The following is a 19,733-nucleotide window of genomic DNA, read 5'->3' as shown; positions in this document are numbered from 1 at the left end:
ACGGCCGTCTAGTGCTTCCAGGTTTTTCATAGTGGTCTAGCTTCAATTGACTTATATTATCAACTATATAGAACTACTAAAATATTTCGTTTGGTTTTTGATAGTAATATATAGCGTGTATAAAGTAGTATCATGTTTGTGAAATTAATTTAGTAAGTCGGGTCTAATCAATATTTATCACTTACAGTAAATCAAACAAATATCAACTTGTCACGATTTAATCTGTATTTCACTAAACACTTTTGTACAAGAAAGTAAGTTGTAAAAATCAATCCGTTTAAGCACTAAAGTTAAGAACAGTGGTCCATTTCAATATATATAACACCTTTTGAATGATGTGAAAATCGATTAGTTTATTATCTAACAAAAACATGATGATAAGAATTATACTTTAAATTAAGACAAAAGTTCATGATGTGTACAAGTTGGTATCGACGGCAATTATGCAACACAATTATAATTAAGATGTACAATGGCTAACAGTGGAATTCTGGAGGGATGTCTCGTACTACATGAGGTTCGTCAGTTAAATATATCTTCCTTGGTGTTGATATTCACACCCGGACTTGAACTCAGTATCTTTCTCTTAAAATTATGAAAGCGTTATCTACTGAGTTATTGAGTCCTGATAGCCAATGACTCGTCTTTAAATCATCAGACTGATCAAAATTCAGTCCTTAAAATCAATAATGAGAAAATTCAAACATATACAGATAAATAATAGAAGCTTTAATTGTAGAGGAACTAGTGAAAACAAAAATGCAACATACGCATATCAATCATGAGGATACCAACAATTAAAGTTGAAAGAACATGAATAGTCTTAGACAATCAAAATTTATTAAATGAATTAAAATCTTATATCATATTATCTCAAGTTTGGGGCAGTAAATGTAATTGAAAATAAGTCACACTTAGAGAAGACAATGAAAAAGATGGAACATGTGAAAGTACGGGACGCAATCGATATGAAAATGAATGTACAATGAAATCTGAGACAATGGACTGATATTTGCTAAAAGGGACAGTCAAGTTTGAGACGATGGATTGTTATTTTGCAAATTAACTATTTAGTACATGGTTCTCAGATTTTAGTGAGATAGTCTGTAATTTGTGCTTAAATACATTCGATTGTCCCCATTCGTGTTCTTGTTCACTACATAGTAACCAGTAGGAATCAGGAAGCATTGAACAGAATATTTGCTTCATTATAGAACTAGTCAGCAGTGATAATATACGACTCTGTTGGAAATCAAACCTACAACTTTCAGGCCTTATTTAACCGCTAAAACACTCAGTTAGACCATCCAACGGTTTACATTATTCATTTATTTGTAACCACCAATTTCCATTAGTAACATTTATCTAACCTCCGACAAGACTGAACTCCATTAGTTATGGCTTTTCACCGGAATTCCGAGAATGATCCTTCAAAGTTAGTCAATAGTAAGGATATGATGGTTGTTTTTATTAGTACGCTGAAATGCACAAAGTGAAGTTCAGAGTCACTGTACCTTTTACAGATAGATATTTACTGAAAGGAGATCAACCATAGATTATGAACAGATTTATCTGCTGAATGACAACCATTTATTAGAAACCTGAAGGAGTTTCAAAATATTCACAATCTTGTAGAGTAAACCATCTACGGAACATAGTTGAACCAGTCAGTCACAACGTAGAACTTCGTATGTACGTACATCAGTTCGAGTTGCCACACCAAATTAGCACAGAGATGAAGTTGTCGATTCAAATCCCATAGTGGTAGAAGTAGTATGAGTATAAGCAGTAATTGGGAAGATTAGGGTTTGAAGATGTTATTCAAGGAGTATAATCCAGTGAAATAAGTTTGGAAAGAGAAAAAAGATAGTGACATGAACAATTCAGAAGATTAGAACATAGTTGAATATCATCAATACATGCAAAAGTCAAGTAAATTTCGTGTCCTTATTTACAATCTGACAAGAAATACTCAACAACGAAAATAAGATTTATGATGGAAAAAATAGTTACTTTTAATCTCTGATTTATGTAACTTATATGTGGGTTTTTCTCAACACAATAATTTAGTTGTCGGTATAAAATCTGATTTATCTAAAATTGATTGTAGGAATTGAGTTTTGAAAAAAAGAGCACGACATGAACTAACCCTAGACAAAACGAAATTAATCCAGATAGAATAATCTGTGTTTATGCAAGATTTCATTTGTTTAGTAGCAATACACTGATCATATTCATCAGGGCCTCGCAAATGCTTCAATACTTTGAATTTGTATCATAATAAAATGTAATCTGTAGTAAGTTAATATGAGTTAAGAAATTATTCACAACTAGTTATAATTTATAGAACACACTTCTACACAACCAGTTAAGTGCTCTGGCGCGAGACTGGTAGGTCCCCGGTTCGAATCCCGCGAGGCGGGATCGTGGGTAAGCACTGCTGAGGAGTCCCACAATAGGATGGAACGGCCGTCCAGTGTTTCCACAGTGGTCTAGCTTCATTTGACTAATGATCCTAACTATATAAAACAACCAGTATTAGTTGATTACATATAAATAGGCACCAGCTGTAAGTGATCTTTAGCCAATAGAATTAAACCAGTAACTTGAATTGATTAAAAGTGTGAGTTTTCAGGCGACTATGAGCATAGAATAAGTCAAAAGCTAAATTTGAAGTTATTGTTTAACTCTTTTTTTTGAACACAGATCATTTAACAGATTTATAAAACGATTAACACTGTCAATCCAGTTTGCAAACTACCTTGACAACAATCGTGCGCGAATCAGTTTTACTTATTATGTTTGTAATATATTTTGTGTATTTAATGAAACGAAATTTGAAAATTTTTCGATATTTTAGTGAAAATAGTTAGCATACTTTTTAAAAAGTGAATTTTATCAAAGTGTCAAATCAGTTGATCTTGAGAGAATGATTGATCAGCTCTAACAGTACTAACAGTACACGTTTATTTTAATCAATAAATCAATCACCATAAAACTTTTTAACTGAACTATGACAATTAGCTTACTAATGAATTACTTAAAGCTTTAAAGAGTAATCGTGACTGGAGGAGTTTAGGCAAATTAGGATTGGGATAATTATTATCGATGATATAAAATAATCGTCGCATAATATCGTAAATCCATTATACTAGAAATCACATCAATGAACTTCAAATCAATGATTCTAATGATTAATTGTTTATTGTGAGACCTGAGGCTCGTGGGTTCGACCTATAGTAGGGTTAATGATGTGCATTATTCAGTTCTATACAAGGATAAATCAGTTAGCCAATGTTTCTTAGTATTTTTATGGTACTGTAACTGACATTAAACTGATGAATATAACCTAAAAATTAAACCAATCACTAATCTCCAGCTAAAAACTAATTTGTAAATGTGACTAACAGTAAGGTTTAATGATTAGTGTCCACAAACCAATAATAGTTAACAATAATATTCACAGTAATAATAAAAACTACAACTAATTTATTCATATGTTAGAAAAATATCAACCAAAAGTACACATTCATCTGAAAATATCCCTTTACCAAAGCTGATACACTATTAATGTTCAACGAATATGTAGAATAAAACAAAATAGAATTATATTAAACAAGTCCCCAAATGCCTTGGTACGGTCGAAATGCTCGCACATGGCCACGCGTATATAGCCTCTGCCACGGAAGTCCTAAACATTACCTTCTCGAGGCATCACTGTTGTTTACGAAATTGAGAGGACGAAAAACGAATGTCCAGCGCTTTAACCAGGCCGGTGGACACTGAAAGTCCACCTAGGGGAATTGGAAAACCCTGATTACAAACCAATGGTGCACATGGGATCCAGTATCCTGAGGGAACAAATGACGTATGAATCAATCGTTGGTCACCGGCTACCATGGGACTGCATCTCCTCACGATGCTCCACTACCTTATGGATCAGATCTTTAGGTCAAAGGCTCCGGGTGTGGTCCCCTAAGAAAACCACCAGTTTCAGTTTGGGCACCTGGGCAGTATCACAGCCCTCACACAAATCAAATGAGATTTGTGCGGCGCATGTATATCTGATGCCCCTTTGTACCAATATTTATGTGTTTAAATAAATAAAATAAAATATATTAAACAAACAATCCATCTAACAATACCGACAACGATCTAATGTCAAAAAAAGAAATGAAAAGCCCAACATAAGTAGATAAATTTCTTTATTTCTTTTTTAAAACGTTTAGCATGATTAGTAAAATAGATTGATTTATTGCAATATATTTACAATTGTGAGCAAGTGTAAATTACACTTCATACTTCTCTTTTCCTTTTTGTGCATCGAACAATGAGTGCGTAAGCACACACACACAAGCATAGAAAACAAAAGAAAAAAAACAACTGTGAATTTGTTTACAATTTGATACCTGAGGATAAAAGAGAACGGAGACGAAGGGGAGGGAAAAAAGAGACCGGACAATTTAACGAAAAACAAACATTGAATTATAATTATAAAGATAGTCCAGATTGTGATAGCGCTAATAGAAAGGTAAGATAGCAATGTAAATATAAGAAGTCAAATAATATCGACTACTTACTTGTAACCAACAAATCACAAATGAATATGAATAAAGAACGATCATAAATTGACAATAATAATAATAATAATAATAGTAATAATAATAACACCCATAATTAATATCCAAGGTGAAACACAAAAATTAATTTTTCGAGAACAAAAAAATCCCCCATAGAATTACCCAATGTGTACAGTAAATATATAGAAGTGTATTCAACCAAGATGTTGGTACTGGATAAATAAAATAAGAAGGGAACACATACAGTATAACTAGAATTTAGTATACCGATCTGACTATTGTATATTGGAATTTAAAAAAAAGGAAAGATAGAGAATGGGATCAAAAAGGGAACAGAGAGAAAAACAAATTGTGTCACATTTTCTTCCACAAAAATTTATATTGAATTTACTGTCTTTTTTTCCCTTTTTCAACATGTGTTCATCGGTCTGTTTTGGCTATATGAAATACATACTACTCACAGGTATAAATAAGTATATTTAACTATAATCTTCATTAAAATTAATTATCAAAGATTATGTTCTGTTTATTTATTTTTTTTGTGAATCCCCTCTATGAATAAGTTTTTCTTTGGATTAAACTTTTGAAATCAATTAAAACTCCTCAACAAAGAGGTAGAAAGAAAGAGGGCGGGAGGAAGGGAAGTGAAGTCAATTACAAAACAAACAATAAATAAATACAAAATGAATATTTAAAAGAAACTCCCCCCTCCCAAAAAGTCTTTAATTAGATAAAAGAAACACCGACGAAAACAAAAAGAATGTGGAAACCAAAAAACAACAAACTTATTTAGAATGAATTATAAACATTAGAGAACCATATGTATGCAACTAAATGTTTTGTAATTTGATTGTGTACAATATTTATTGTTATTATCATAAATAATAATTGATACATTGAATCTTAAGAGTATTGTGGGGGCGAGGTGGTGAATAAAACGCGAAATTAGAAGCACATCCACCACCACAACCAAAACACATGATTACATAAGCATTTACAACAGAATTAAATGAAATGGTAACTACTGGGTCTACTCCAATTATTTGAATTAATTTAATACAGATTGTTGACTAGGTAAATCCGGTTGACTTCCAGCTCCATTACGCCTTAATGATAAAGAGGATACAGGAGGTGGTAAACGATGGTGATGATGACTAGTTGATCCTATAGTAGCAGAACTAGAAGAACCGGTACAATCGACACTAATACTTCGTGTACCACGTCGTTCAGCTAAACGATGTGTTACACGTTCTAACATACGAATCCATTCATCTCTTTCAATAAGTGTAGGTGCAGCCATTCTGTAGACGGTATGCTGATGACCTGTAAATTTACAATAACAGCAAAAAAACATCAGCATATAAGTATTGGAGATACATTTTTACTTCAAGCTAAAGAGATACACAAATAATGCACCATTTTGATAAAGATGCCTCTATGAGGAAATCAGTTTGGAGTGTGTTAAAATCACTTGCTATACGAACTAAGTATTGTACTTGGCTAGTCCCCAAAATCAGAACACAGTTGAACAGGAACAAAACTCTATTCCAAATAAACAAGGTTGAACGGGAGTAACAACCAAAGTGCGAAAACTGTTAGTAAGTTAATAATTTACATGCAAGAATATTGTAGATTATTCTTCAGCTATCTTTCAGCTTTGATTGGCTAAAACTGGTCTAATCAGTGTGTTCTAATATCATTCTGCACAGAGAATGCATTAATCTAATCTATGGCTTACTGACAGAATCTGATAAAAAATAAAAGTGTATCTTTTTGAACAAACTATTGCTTTCAAGAGACTAAACTTTGTTGTCATTATCAATTTTTCTAATATGATTTTCTCCCCACTAAATAACATTCAAACTGTAACACGGAATTCCAGTCTATTATTGTTAGTTCTCTACTACATAAGGTGTTTTCATTTATATATAAGCCAAATAGTATTCAATTTACAAATGATTGACAGGATCATTCTCTAAAAGAATGAAGTAGACATTATATAATGAAGGGTTATTTAACAAAAAGACATTTATCTTTTATTCAGTCAGTCAGTCAGCTATAACGTAGGACCAGGCACATTCATGCATCGATCCAAGTTGCCATACCTCGTTAGCACAACAAGATGAACATCGAATTCATAGAAGTAGTTAATTTAGTGGTGGTAGTATATAAATTATAGGTTGTATATAACGATATAGTATAGGAAGGAAGGCAGATATGAAGCAATTTTAATGTCACGGTTTAAGGGAAGACAGAGAGTGTATACACCTGCGCCATTGTGATCGATTCTGAGCCATGTCACGTAGAGTCTCCAACAATTAGTTACGATAGTTACGCGGACCTCAACCAAGTAGCCTGAATCTACCAACATGGCTCATACTAGAAGTTAGTGACTTCAAGCACTGATGCCGCGTTTTGGTTTGGCTGCCCCTAACTCTCTTCCAACCATCCCCTACACTAGTCAGCATAGTGCGTCGTGGTAATCGGTGTTCAGGCATACGTAACACGTAATCCAACCATCTCAGTCGATGAAGATCCACAACCTCATCAACTGATTTACCATCATTTCCTAATACCCTGTGTCTAACCTCACTATTACTTACCCGGTGATCCCAGCAGATGCGAGTAATATTTCTAAGACATCTGTGGTCAAATACTAGTAACTCACGAGTATCTTCTACTCTGAGTGGCCATGTTTCACAGCCGCAAAGTAGAACAGAGCGAACTGCTGCACAGTATACTCGTCCCTTAATTGGTAGACGGATATCTCGTCTTCGCCATAGGTGATGTAAGTTGGCAAAAGTCAGGCGAGCTTTTTGAATCGGTGCTGAGATTTTGTCAGACACCAACCCATTAGGGCTGATCAGACTTTCAAGATAAGTGAAGTTGTCGACGCGTTCGACTACTTCACTCCCTATCCTTAGTTCAGGTGTTGACGCAGACACACAAGACCAGCCCCCGTCATGAGTTTATGCAATCGATATCAACTTAATATTATTATTCAATACTACCGAAGTGGACGATTAACAGTAATAAATTAATGATTCACAAGGATAAAACCTAGCAGTGGAATTCAGAACATGCATCTCATTGTATTTAAGATTCGTTAGATGAATGTGTCTAAATCTTAGTATCGATGTTCACATTGGGACTAGAGCTCGATGACATCTTTTACTTCTTCAGATTACATAATCACTAACTTGTTCAACACAGTATATTGTCGATAATGTAAGACTGAATTTCAATCAGTCTTTGTTGACATATATACACATGGACTCAATAATCACACACAGTTGATTAATAATTGACTACCAAGTAAACACAATAGTGAACCCATATAGATATTCAATAAAAATTTAATTAAACTTTTGACTACAATATCTGATTAACTTGTTCAGATTAATTGATTGATTGATTGAATTTACCACCTAAATTAATTGTTATTCATTAAAAATATGCTATTTATGATTGAATCATTGAATGACAAGGAAAGATCTATTGCGCATTGACTAACTACTGTTAATATCGATCATTGAAATGAGGTTTCTTTTTTTTCAAATAAGAAAATTCTAATTGAATTATTACTGGAATAATTTTGTTCTTTCTTGTTGTTATGAATTAACCGGTCATGTTCAGTGTGTGTAGAGAGTCTCATATAAGTGTGAGTTAGTTCAAGTTGCCATACCATATTACCAAGATGAGATGACTAGTAAAGGAGATGAAAGAATAGTAATAGTTGTAATCATAATGAGAAAAACTAAACATTATGAATATGATTCACTTAGTATTGTTTGTTTGAATCTTAACATTGATATTTAGGACTGCACAACTGGTCAGTCTCTAATTGGCATATGTGCCAAATAGGACGAAAAGCGCGTCCTGGATTCCACTGCTAGTCACTATCCATCTTTGCTTATTATGAATATAGTTCGAAAAGACAGAATGAAAAGATATATGTAAAGGAATAATGGGACTAAAGCTCTAAACTACAAGGTAAGATAAACATTGAGTGGATTTATAACTGATTCTGAGTAATATTAACTAATAATCAGCAACCGTTGATCACAGCTAACTTTATGAATACATGTAGGAAATTTATGGTCATACGTATTAGGATAGGTTGAAAACTATGCTCCATTGGGAGTAATAAGCGTAAGTAAGTAAAGTAAGTAAGTTACAGTGTCTACGTTAAGTATAAGGATCATTTATATATAGTGGTTGGGGTTTTCTTTATCAAAAAGTCAGTCCTGGAAAAAGATTTCAGACAATACTTGAATCTTCGTATAGAAAGTTTGAATAAACATATGTGCTTTACATTTTTGATGCATCATAGTTTTTTTCTTGTGAAAAACCCCATCTGTTTTGATCAACCCAATCAACTCGAATGAACTGTATTGGTTAGATTAATCAAATATTTTATTTAAAATTATTCAAAAACCTAGTGTGAACAAGCTTATTTATTCAACTATACTTCTTTGCTGATGATACTACACTCTCGATAACCCCCAGGTTGTCAGCGAATTCGACCGATACACATATGTGCTATGTAGGTCTTATGTTGCTTATATCTAATTTCGGCAAAACCAAGACAAGGCATTATTCTATGAAGTGAATGACTGTTAGACTGAGTAGTGTTGATAGGTGTGAACTAATTAGTAAGGGTTCGTGAGCTTATCGTAACTAGTAGTTGGAGACACTGAGTGATATGGATAGGAATAGGTTGGAATGACTCAGATGCATTCATTATTTGTTTGCACCTAGATATTGAGTTTTTCAAAAATACTTTTATACTTTTTATTCCACAAACTAATTTTCTTTTCTTAAATCATATTGTATACGCCTTTTTTCGACCACTATTGATACTCTTATTACTACAACTCTGACATTTCTTGTTTCCTCCTTCTGTTCTGACGCGACGCGGTAACTTGGAACGACATAGATAGTGCCAGGTCTAATGTTGATTATATCTGATTGTCTGGCAGTTTGGAATAAGTGGAGTAGAATCTTGGCCAAGAAGCTAATTATATTTGTAAATTGAATGCTTTCACCAAGTTGAATCATCGAACCTATTAATTAGTTGACTGACGGCATTATAAGGTTCCAATGATTAATCGGTTTGGATAAACTACAAAATCTTAGATTTAAGTTCCATATATGATTACGAAAACCTTATAGAATTGGTGGAATTACACCATTTATTTGGTCTAGTGTTAATTATACGAAGTGACAATACTAACTGGTATTCTCGCTCCCGATTGTTCCTTCCAACTTGATCCAATTTGAGTCAGTAAAATATGTTTCAAAATATTTACTGATATTATTTAAGAAAACTAGAAATAATGAAGAACATTCAGAGAAATAAGAGAACATAACCAATAGTCAAAGACATTGGGTGATATGGCTAGAAATAAAGGCCCTGTTTAAATATCACATAAGCTAATGGGACTTAAAATCTGTAAAACCTCAGTAGAACACATATATCAGAAAATATATTACTACTACTACATGGTTACCTGTGGCTAATTCTCTTTCAACTTTACACGATTTAACTAATTGATTTCGTGGACAATATAATTCGAAACAAAACTCTCTTGTTTTATCATGTATTAGTCGAATATTGATTCCTTCCAGTGGGATAACACCTTTGGTTTGACGAGAACGCTAAACCACAAACAAAAAAAATATGAGATTGAAAGAGAAATAGGATATTACAGAAAATCGGCGGAAATAGCAATTAGAATGTTTACAATGTTTATTTGATGGATAGCATATATAGTTAAAAATTCAAATTGATTAATTCATTGAATAGTGGCCAATGTCGAGGCTGTTTAGTACATCAGTGGTGATCGGATTCTATCCATCAATTTGGAATGTCGTCACTAGTCTTAGTGATTTGACATCGTGCGCTTTATGTTGAGATGTTAGGTGGTTGCAGAAAGTCAGCAGGAAACACTGGACCTAGGTTTCGTGCTAGTTGGCACACATTAGTAAGGCGTACCTGAGATCTCAAGGGAACTACAAATACATAACACCCCAACAGAGTGCATGCGATGTCCGATCACTAAGACTAATGACACACCACAACTTGATTGACAGAAAACGACCAACACTTAAAGGACTAGATAAATACAACATAGGTCACAACTCAGAAATTAATTAATGTAACTATCTCAATCCAATCGACCAGTCTCAACCCGAATAGCTCAGTGATGTCTCAAAATGTGAAACTAAGCGACCTAAGTTTGAATCCATCAGGGTATATCAGTTCCCTTAAGATTGCTGACGAGTGTTAATGTACACGAAACCTCGGTTAGGCGCGAATTTTTACTGAATTTCTTAAACCACCTAATGCGAACGAAAAGATTTTAAACTAGATAGTCTAAGAAAAATTTTAAGATGAATATCAATAGCTTGAAAAATAAAACAAAAAGAGTTTCAAGAAAGAGATCTATGTTTGCTACTGACGGTATTTCTTAACGGTTTGTGGTCGAATTGGTAATTGGGAGGTTTAATAACTAAAAGTGGGTTACAAACAAGTTTAATGGATCCATTCTAGCTTCGATGAGGGTACACACATAGAATATTTCCCCGTAAACGTGTTACATGAAAATCGAGCGTTATATGTAACAAAGGAACAAAAATATCCAACAATAATACTAAAATGTTACTCTTATTTTAGGAAGTGAATCATTTAAAAGCAAAAGCGTTCCATAAACTAGGTCAAGATAGATAATTATGAAAATAGGTTGCACAAAATGATAAATTTGAAGGTTAAAATACAATAAAAAAAGCATAGGAACTCAGCGTTTTGTCACTCGTCTTCAACAGACAGTACGATGTCGTTCACATATTCTAATTCGACAAGTAAACCTCTTGGTAGATCAGTTTCTTGCAAAGTCAGACGACAAAAATTATCTCCAAAATGATGTGTGTGACAAAGTTAAATGAAAATGAAGGAAGTTGACAACTCTTATGATTTTGATGAAAGTTTGCCAGAGATTTTAGAGTTCACTAGTAGTGTTCAAGTAGAGAGAATTTACGAAGCTGATGTAATCCTTTAATGTGCTTCTCAATGACAGATGATGTCATAAAACTTTTCGGTCAATCGAGTTGAATAGTACCTTAAAGTTAAGAAATACCATTATCGTTGGTATGTATTTGTACGTTCCCGAACCCAACGAAGGGTAGATATTTGGTCAGTATAACCATGTCTACGTCTGAAATTAGCCTACTTTATCGGTGTTCTCTCTTTATGAGCCTTAGGTAAACGTCTTGTGATAACGTGAGTTCAGTGTGCCTAGAAGCATAGAACACAAATATGCACTTATTAGCTGGATTATATGATTATTACTATTGTAGTATGCTCAGATTTTCCCAAAACATCTACATCAATTGACGTGGGGTTAGGTTATTTCAGACTGCCATAAAAACAATAAAAAGGGATAGTTATCACATACGGTTTCTCATGAAACAATGAATAAATGTATCGTAAGACATGTTTTCATTAACAGTTGTTAATTGTTAACCAAACTATTGAACAATATATACTAATTGATAAATGGTTATGTGATGAACGCGCAAAAGTACAATCCCATGCATTCCTTACGTTATATTTGGACCATTAGTGAGTGATAATGATAAGATTAGGTAAATGTGGCAAATCGATCGACAAGATAGTGATGATAGCCAAAAAACAAAGAAGGATTAGTAGTTATTACAAAGAAATATTATAAACAACTCATATTACTTACATCGGGAGTAAGATAATATAAGAGGCTGTCTTCTGTGAGTACAAACCATCGTCTTTTCCAACTTTTAACCCGACCACCTACAACAAAATAGAAAATATATACATCTGAGGTACAGGATATTTATTTAAACCAACTTGATACGTGACATCAGCCCATGAAGTTAATAATGTGTCTAACTGTTATGTTTGATGCGATTATGAGTTCCCTAATCTAAGGACGGAACAAGAGAGTTTAGAGTCTTGGTTTAATCGACTAAGCAACCGTGTTCTGATGTCACTGAACTTTTGAGTTCGGAGACCGCAGATGAGAATGAGGGCTTTGAACTGATCTTCAGTCAGCGACTTCAACATGAAGTGTTCGCATTCGCGGTTGACGATGCCCATATGTGTCAGAAAATTGGCACCTTCGTTCATAGTCAGCTTCAAACATCGATAGGGTGTGTTGAACAGTGAGAAGTTATCTCCGAACTGTTGGCTGAATGACTGGACGGTGTCCGAGAATGAGAGGTCACATGGGTTTAGAGGCAAAATTAAGTTACAATATCTATCAAGTTCACTAGGACCCAGCTTCCGAAGCAGTAAGCGAACCTTTCAAACATCATCTTGATTAGCAAAATCAAATTTGAATGAGTCTTCATAACGCCAAAACCACATGTCAAATGTGACATTGGATTCAATATTGTATTGAAACTCAAAGATACTGCTCGCGATACCATCAACTGAAGGTACAGTAGTAGTAGGATTAGAAGTGCTTGGTTGAGTGTTAGGCGTAATTTTTGCATCTGCTAACATCTGGATAAGTTTCAGCTGCTGCTAAAGCAATAATTCCACTTTTAAGGGATCCATGTTTGCACTAGCCTCGCCGCTAATTTTGTTATGCTTGAAGCGATTACGAGTTCCCCAATCTGAGAACGGAACAATACTTTGTGACCAAAGACTAATAAGCTAGCTATTCTGATGCGTCCCCAGCCCCGCTGACTAGATTGAGAAGTCCACGTCCGAAGTAGGGAAATATGTTCCGCAAGCAGCCAGAAGCACAAGCGATTCAACAGGCATAAATTAAATGTATATATACAACATAAAATTGTCTTTGGGAAGCGTTACAAAATAGCATACTAAAAGATACAACGAACGAATAGCGTTTACGATCCTCCCAAGTGGGAAATACAACAAGGTGAAGAGAGCGCTTTTGGCGCGAAAACCAGAAATTCAAATTTTTAAATTAAAATTACAAAAGTAAGGCTTTTACCAAGTGAGTTCTGGGGATCTAACATCTCCAACACCAACCACGTTTTTGGTGTTAGATAAATAATGATAATATATATTCTGAAAATAAGAATTAAAGAATTCACACCAGTTTGCAGGCATGATCAATTTGATATAAATAGCAACATTAGATGTAGAAAACAATGAAGGTTAACCAAATAATTTTTATCATGATTATCATCAGTGACTACAACCACTATCAGTGTTGTTGTTATCGTTACTCACTTTTAAAAAAATGTTTTCAAGACCTACCAAGTTTCCATAACCATCCTTTATGAATTCCATTATTTTGATTAGATCCACATACAGATGAATCGTCAGAAACTGGACGAAGTGGTTCAGTTTTAATAGCACGATAAATTTTCTGTAAAGAAAAGTAACATAATGGACATAATAGGTAAAATTATTGAGAAATAAATACTAAAACTAGTTAACCTAATACATGTAAAGTACAGTTTATTCATTATTCAAATACATGTTTGTGTCAATAGCTCTGAAGAATACTAAAAGTGTGAAGGCTAGCTCTGGTTTCACAAATAGATTCCAAGCCAGTGGTGTAATGAGTACAGGGTCCTGAGAAAACGAATGGTGTATGAACTGATTTCGGTCACCAAACACCATTGAAAGCGCCCTTCTCTTGATGTTTTATTGCCTTCTACATTACAATTTTTCATCAAACACTCGGTGATTAACCCCCGATGAAAACCACTTGCTTTGGTTTGGGCACTACGGCAGTACCAAAACCCACACAAATATTATGAAACGCTTGTCCGTGAGAGCATTTCGGGGTAGAAAGAGCGTGCTCTGCTCACCCTCAGCTATACTAGGGCATTTGAAGGCTGTTGAAGCAATTGCTTTAAACAGTAGACTACCGATACACAGATTCTAAAGAGTAAAAATCCAAGTCACAACCGAATGTTGTGGTTTTCGGTGAATAAAATGTATGGCGTGAACTAAATACTGTTGAGCAAAATAAATATTAATTCGACACCACCCATACTGATTCATTGGCATCAGTAAATAGATAGGAGTAGAATGTAAACACAATCCATTGAATAAAACAACAAACATGATGATGATCGGGTCAAATTGCTTACACGAACAAGATCTTCAGACAAGTTAGTTTCCTCATCAAATTCCATCATGGCACGCACAAATGTCTTTTCTTCTGCTAAACCTAGATTCTGGCTTTTTGCATTTATATTATGTAGTGTAGTATTTAATAAAATAACGGCGTAAGAAAGTACATAAGCCTCGTCTGGAAGACAAAAACAGATAGGTGGATACAAAAAGTTAATACATCATTCAATTATAATAATGTAGAAAACTATGGAAAGAATAAAAAGTGAGAACCAACTGATTTTTGATACAAACTATAATTAAATTAGTGTGACCAAGTTAGTAAACCAACCTGAGCCACACTTTGTGTCATGGTAAGTGATTAGTAATCAAACTAGTTGCAAACTACACCATTCTTATTTATTAATTTACAGGAAAAATAAACTAGTACAATGGGCACACCGAAAAAATGGAGTGACAATATTATGAAGAAATAGAGGTTATTACAACCAATTATTCAAATGAACAAGAGTATTTGATAACAGATAGATGGTTCCATTAACAATAAAATCAAGGACTTCTTTCACTTGAGAAAATTTATGACACTTTTATGAAGGGTGTAATATAAGCCTATAGTAGTATGATTGCTACTGGCTACTATTCTGACTGTCTGATAAGTCTTAAGTCACTAAGTCGCATAATTTGTAGGATCCGTACCTAGGAGTCGTAGTGAATCGATAGATGCAAGACCTTTACGATTATTTTTTAACCCGCGAACTTTTTTTATAAATTGGTTACCTCTGTTTTCTCCACAACCAATGCCAGCGTTAGCAAATAATGTCAAGTATGAAAGCCATTGAGAAGACATTCTTAAAATATGTTCAAGATGGTGATACCAACTGAATTATCACCAATTCACCGAAACAAATTGCCGAACCACAATATTACGGATACAGTGTTGCCGCTGAATGCGAGTAACCTTTTAGAGACTGCGGTCGAATACAAAGAACATTCTTGATTTTAAGTGGCCAGGTTTCACAACCACAGGGTAGATCTACTTTCATCGATGTATTGTAAACCTAATCTTTTACAATAAACCATTATCACAACCGGGTCAAAGATGATTCAGATTGGCATAAACCGTTGAGATTTTCATTATACATGGATTGAATTTATTTTCCACGTTGGTACCACTACAAAACTATCTAGATACACGAGTTTCTCGGTCAGGATTGTGTTGGATATTGGTGCTGATCACAAATATGACATCATCTATGTGGTCTGAACGTAAATAAACTGTACTGAAGTTGACTACCAAGGGAATGGATGTATTCACAACTGGATTTTCTTTTGGATTACCAATATGGACTCTGATCGACGAATTTATCATCCTTGGAGTTATTTACTTAGATTGGTTGTAATTTTAACTGCAGCTGAATATCAAACCAAACTAAGTTGAAAGCTGGTGATAAGTCAACCGGAAAGCGTAGATGAGCAATGGGTGCACTTGTATTACTTCATCCAAACAGTGAGTAAATCCGCTTGAGGTCCTTCGAAATTATCCACAAATAAGTGCTTGGTTTCAGTAGAGTTCCTACAAGCCCTTGAGGCTTCCTGGTTTGATAACACAAGTAGATCCTTAACCCAGAGTATTCGGTTCTTAAAATATATTGATGGACAAGCAAGGTCTATCTAACGCAGTCGAATAACCCTGATTCCAAACAAATGATGAACAGAGCTATATTAGCAACAAGCTACCAATGGGACTGCTTAGCATAACGTTGCCCTACTGCCATGTGGGTTGTAGGCTCATAATGTAGTCCCATAAGGACATCACCTGCTTCATTTTGGGCATTTGTGGAGTGTTCTATCACAGGGTCTTAGTGTGTTCATTCACCTGACCTCACCTCGCCAAAACGGAGGACCGACGAGATACACCCTATGTTTATCTGGCGACCTGATGGCTAGTTCTCGTGGACTGGCGGTTGTAGGCATAGCACTAAGTACGAGGGTCGAACAAGCACTATTAGGATGGATCCTTGTTAACAGACGCCTGTGTTGTTCGACTAAACGGCTTTGTAAGAACTTGGGAGGATAGGGACACGTCGTTGCCTTCTCGTCGTTTCTGCCTACGCTCTCACTGACTGCAGCCCGGATGAAGTGAAAGATAATTTTTTCAGAAAACTTTCTGAACTTCTTCAAAATTAAATACTCAGACGTAGTACTTGTAGCAGGTGACTTTAATGTCCAAGTAGGTAGCTTAAACCAAACAGAAAGACATTTAGACGGGTATTTTAGTATTTCCGCTCAACGAACAGATAATGGTGATTGTCTGCTGCAATCGTGGTCGGACAATCGTTTATTTTTAGCGAACACCAATTTTAAGCATAAGGAGGGACATCGTCTTACATGGCGACCCCTTGCACCAAACCAATGATGGACTCAAATAGGCCATATTACCACCAGTTATCGTTGGAGAGGCTCGACAGATGACTGTCGATTGTTCTGAAATACGTGTTTAGACTCTGGTCACGCTTTTATACGAGCACACATTTGCTTGCACCTCATTGGACGCAGAAAAATCACACTGAGAAGACCCATTAGAATTGGGCTGAGGGACGACAAAGCCAAAAGTAAGTTCCAGGAACAACTGAGTCCACATTTAGGCAGTTCTGGCGTAGATGCTGCTTGGAAAGCTATACGAACAGCTTTGGAAACAGCAGTAACATCTATTAGTGATTTGAACCGCAAGGTCATGAAGGACCAGTGGATTTCTGTTAAGTCTATTGCACTGATAGATTTCCGTAAATTCATCCCGTCAGGCTCTGAACACGATAAAGAAGGTAAACAAATCAGATCTAGACTAACCAAAAGTCTAAGGAACGACCTTGAGCAGTGGTGGGCAACGAAAGTAAAAGAGATGGAAAAGGCAGCGGCTGTGTAACACCAGACAACTTTTCAAAACAATAAAAAAGTGAGATAAAGACAAGTGTAAGCGAGACAATCTCGGAAAAAGATGAAACTCTTATCTGCTTAAAACGATGGACAGAACAGTTTATAAAAGTTTAGCCAACCTTCAACTACTCTACAGTTACTTACCATTCCCTGACAGTTAGGATGGAAGATTGAAATAGGCCCCAGACTCTAGCTGAAGTTTAAAAGGCTATAGCTAATATGAAACGAGGATGAGCAGTTGGTCCAGAGAGATTGGCTCCAGATGTCTTTAAAAATAGTGATCCAATTTTAACGATCAGGTTGACTAATATTTTAGCTAAAATATAGGAGTTGGACGTAATTCCATCCGACTAGTCTCAGTCACTCGTTGTCCCAATATATAAGAAGGGGTCCAAATCATCCTGTGATAACCATAGAGGGATTAGTTTGACTAATATAGCATCTAAAATACTAGCCTCAATAATTATCGTGCGCCTAACTGACTCATGAACTTCTAACACGACAAGATCAGGCTGGCTTTTGACCTGTTCGTGGCTGTATCGGCCACATATTCACTATTCGTCAGGTGTTAGAACATAAGCATGCTTATTGGTGTCCGACAATGATAGTTTTTCTTAACTTAAAAGAAGCATTTGGTTCTGTAGACCGAGAGGTTCTGTGGCAGTGTCTGTCATTGAAAGGTGTACCTCAGAAGTACATAAACCTTGAAGTGAGATTAAATTGCTTCATATCTTTCTTCCTTCCTGTAGTATATCCCTGTATACAATTATATATATATATATATATATATATATATATATATAACTACTGTGGATTTGGTGTTCATGTTGCTGTACTAATGAGGTGTGGCAATTTGGACCGATGCATATATGTGCCTGTTCCTACATTGTAGCTGACTGACATGCGCAAAAAAAATAATAAAACGTGTTAAATCATATCAACATACGTGGCGAGTTAAATACTGAAGGATTTTGCTCTACATAGCGTTCAGAGAAACTCGTTAAAATGCGATCGATTTTCTGACTCTCCCCAGGCAGTTGGAAGCTAAGCAGAAATTGTCTGAAAAGAAGAAGCTTTAGTAAAAAAATGGAACATACCAATAAAAAATGTAGATGGTGAGCAAAATTACAGGTATGATTACATAACAAGATTTTAACAATCGTTAATATAGTATTTTTAATGAAACTTGTGGAAATGAAAGCAGCGAATTAATTGTGTTCTATTAACGTTGAACAATTAGTAAGTTTTTAATAACTGTCCTTCAGGCAAATGGGTACCATTTACAACTGTTAATTTCACCAAACATTACATAAAATTTTTATCAAGCCATTTATACAGTGTAATGTAATGGTATTAAGAACAGGAGATTTAAAAGATTAATAAGGAATGCAACTGTGAGCGACTTTATGCGTGGATTACAACACAGTAGTATACTTGTTGAGTGTTCATGCACAGTAAGATTACATACTAACAAAAACCCCAAATAAGTTGCGTTTATGATTCACAAGTATGGCGGAACATGGGAAAAGATTAAGACCAGTAGTGAACATAACGAGGATGAGCAGAACCTCACGCATGATGAACCACGAAACTTGAATAAGTGCCTAGGGACAGGTCAAAAACAAAAACACAAAGTTCACTACTCACCTGAGAGCCGGTAAAAACTCTTCGTCCTTGAAGTCATGCAACTTGGAGAATGCATCCAAAACTTGCATGTTAAATTCCTTACAACTACAAAAAGTACACAGAAAAGTTAAATATTGGGTACCAAAAACAAAAATTATGATGGACACACTGTGAGCTGAATACATTGATGTTCCTAAGTCACAGGTGATTTCCTTCGTCTAGACCATAAATATTTGACGCGTAACTGTCTGACGTGAAGTCATGATACACTTAACTTGAATGTTAGTAAACACCAAACACATGGAATAACAACACCACTTGCTGCATGAGCACTTAAATCTTACTATTTGCGATTCGCGAGAAGGTTAGCTGTGTGTCAGCAAAAAAGCCTTTCAAGAATAATATAGTGGAAAGCAGTTTCATACAAAAATTCATGAACGGAGCTTACACTTCGCCAATATAGGTGCCAACGGCATGTTTAGACAAATTGTGATTTT

At 35.0% G+C, this 19,733-nt stretch overlaps 1 protein-coding gene across 1 annotated transcript; it reads right to left on the bottom strand.

The window, feature by feature from the left end:
* Positions 1–5,628: 5,628 nt before the first annotated feature.
* Smp_143390 (guanyl-nucleotide exchange factor, putative) lies at positions 5,629–19,421 on the bottom strand (the record flags this gene model as incomplete). Its single annotated transcript, XM_018791063.1, has 7 exons — positions 5,629–5,903; positions 10,094–10,241; positions 12,332–12,408; positions 13,849–13,960; positions 14,694–14,854; positions 18,557–18,669; positions 19,258–19,421. 7 exons carry the CDS (start codon positions 19,419–19,421, stop codon positions 5,629–5,631), a joined length of 1,050 nt encoding a protein of 349 aa, XP_018645713.1.
* Between the last annotated feature and the right edge of the window lie 312 nt (positions 19,422–19,733).

Source organism: Schistosoma mansoni (assembly GCF_000237925.1).
Source record: "Schistosoma mansoni, WGS project CABG00000000 data, chromosome 5 unplaced supercontig 0198, strain Puerto Rico, whole genome shotgun sequence".
In the NCBI taxonomy this organism is placed as follows: domain Eukaryota; kingdom Metazoa; phylum Platyhelminthes; class Trematoda; order Strigeidida; family Schistosomatidae; genus Schistosoma; species Schistosoma mansoni.
This window is presented reverse-complemented; position numbering and strand designations above follow the sequence as displayed.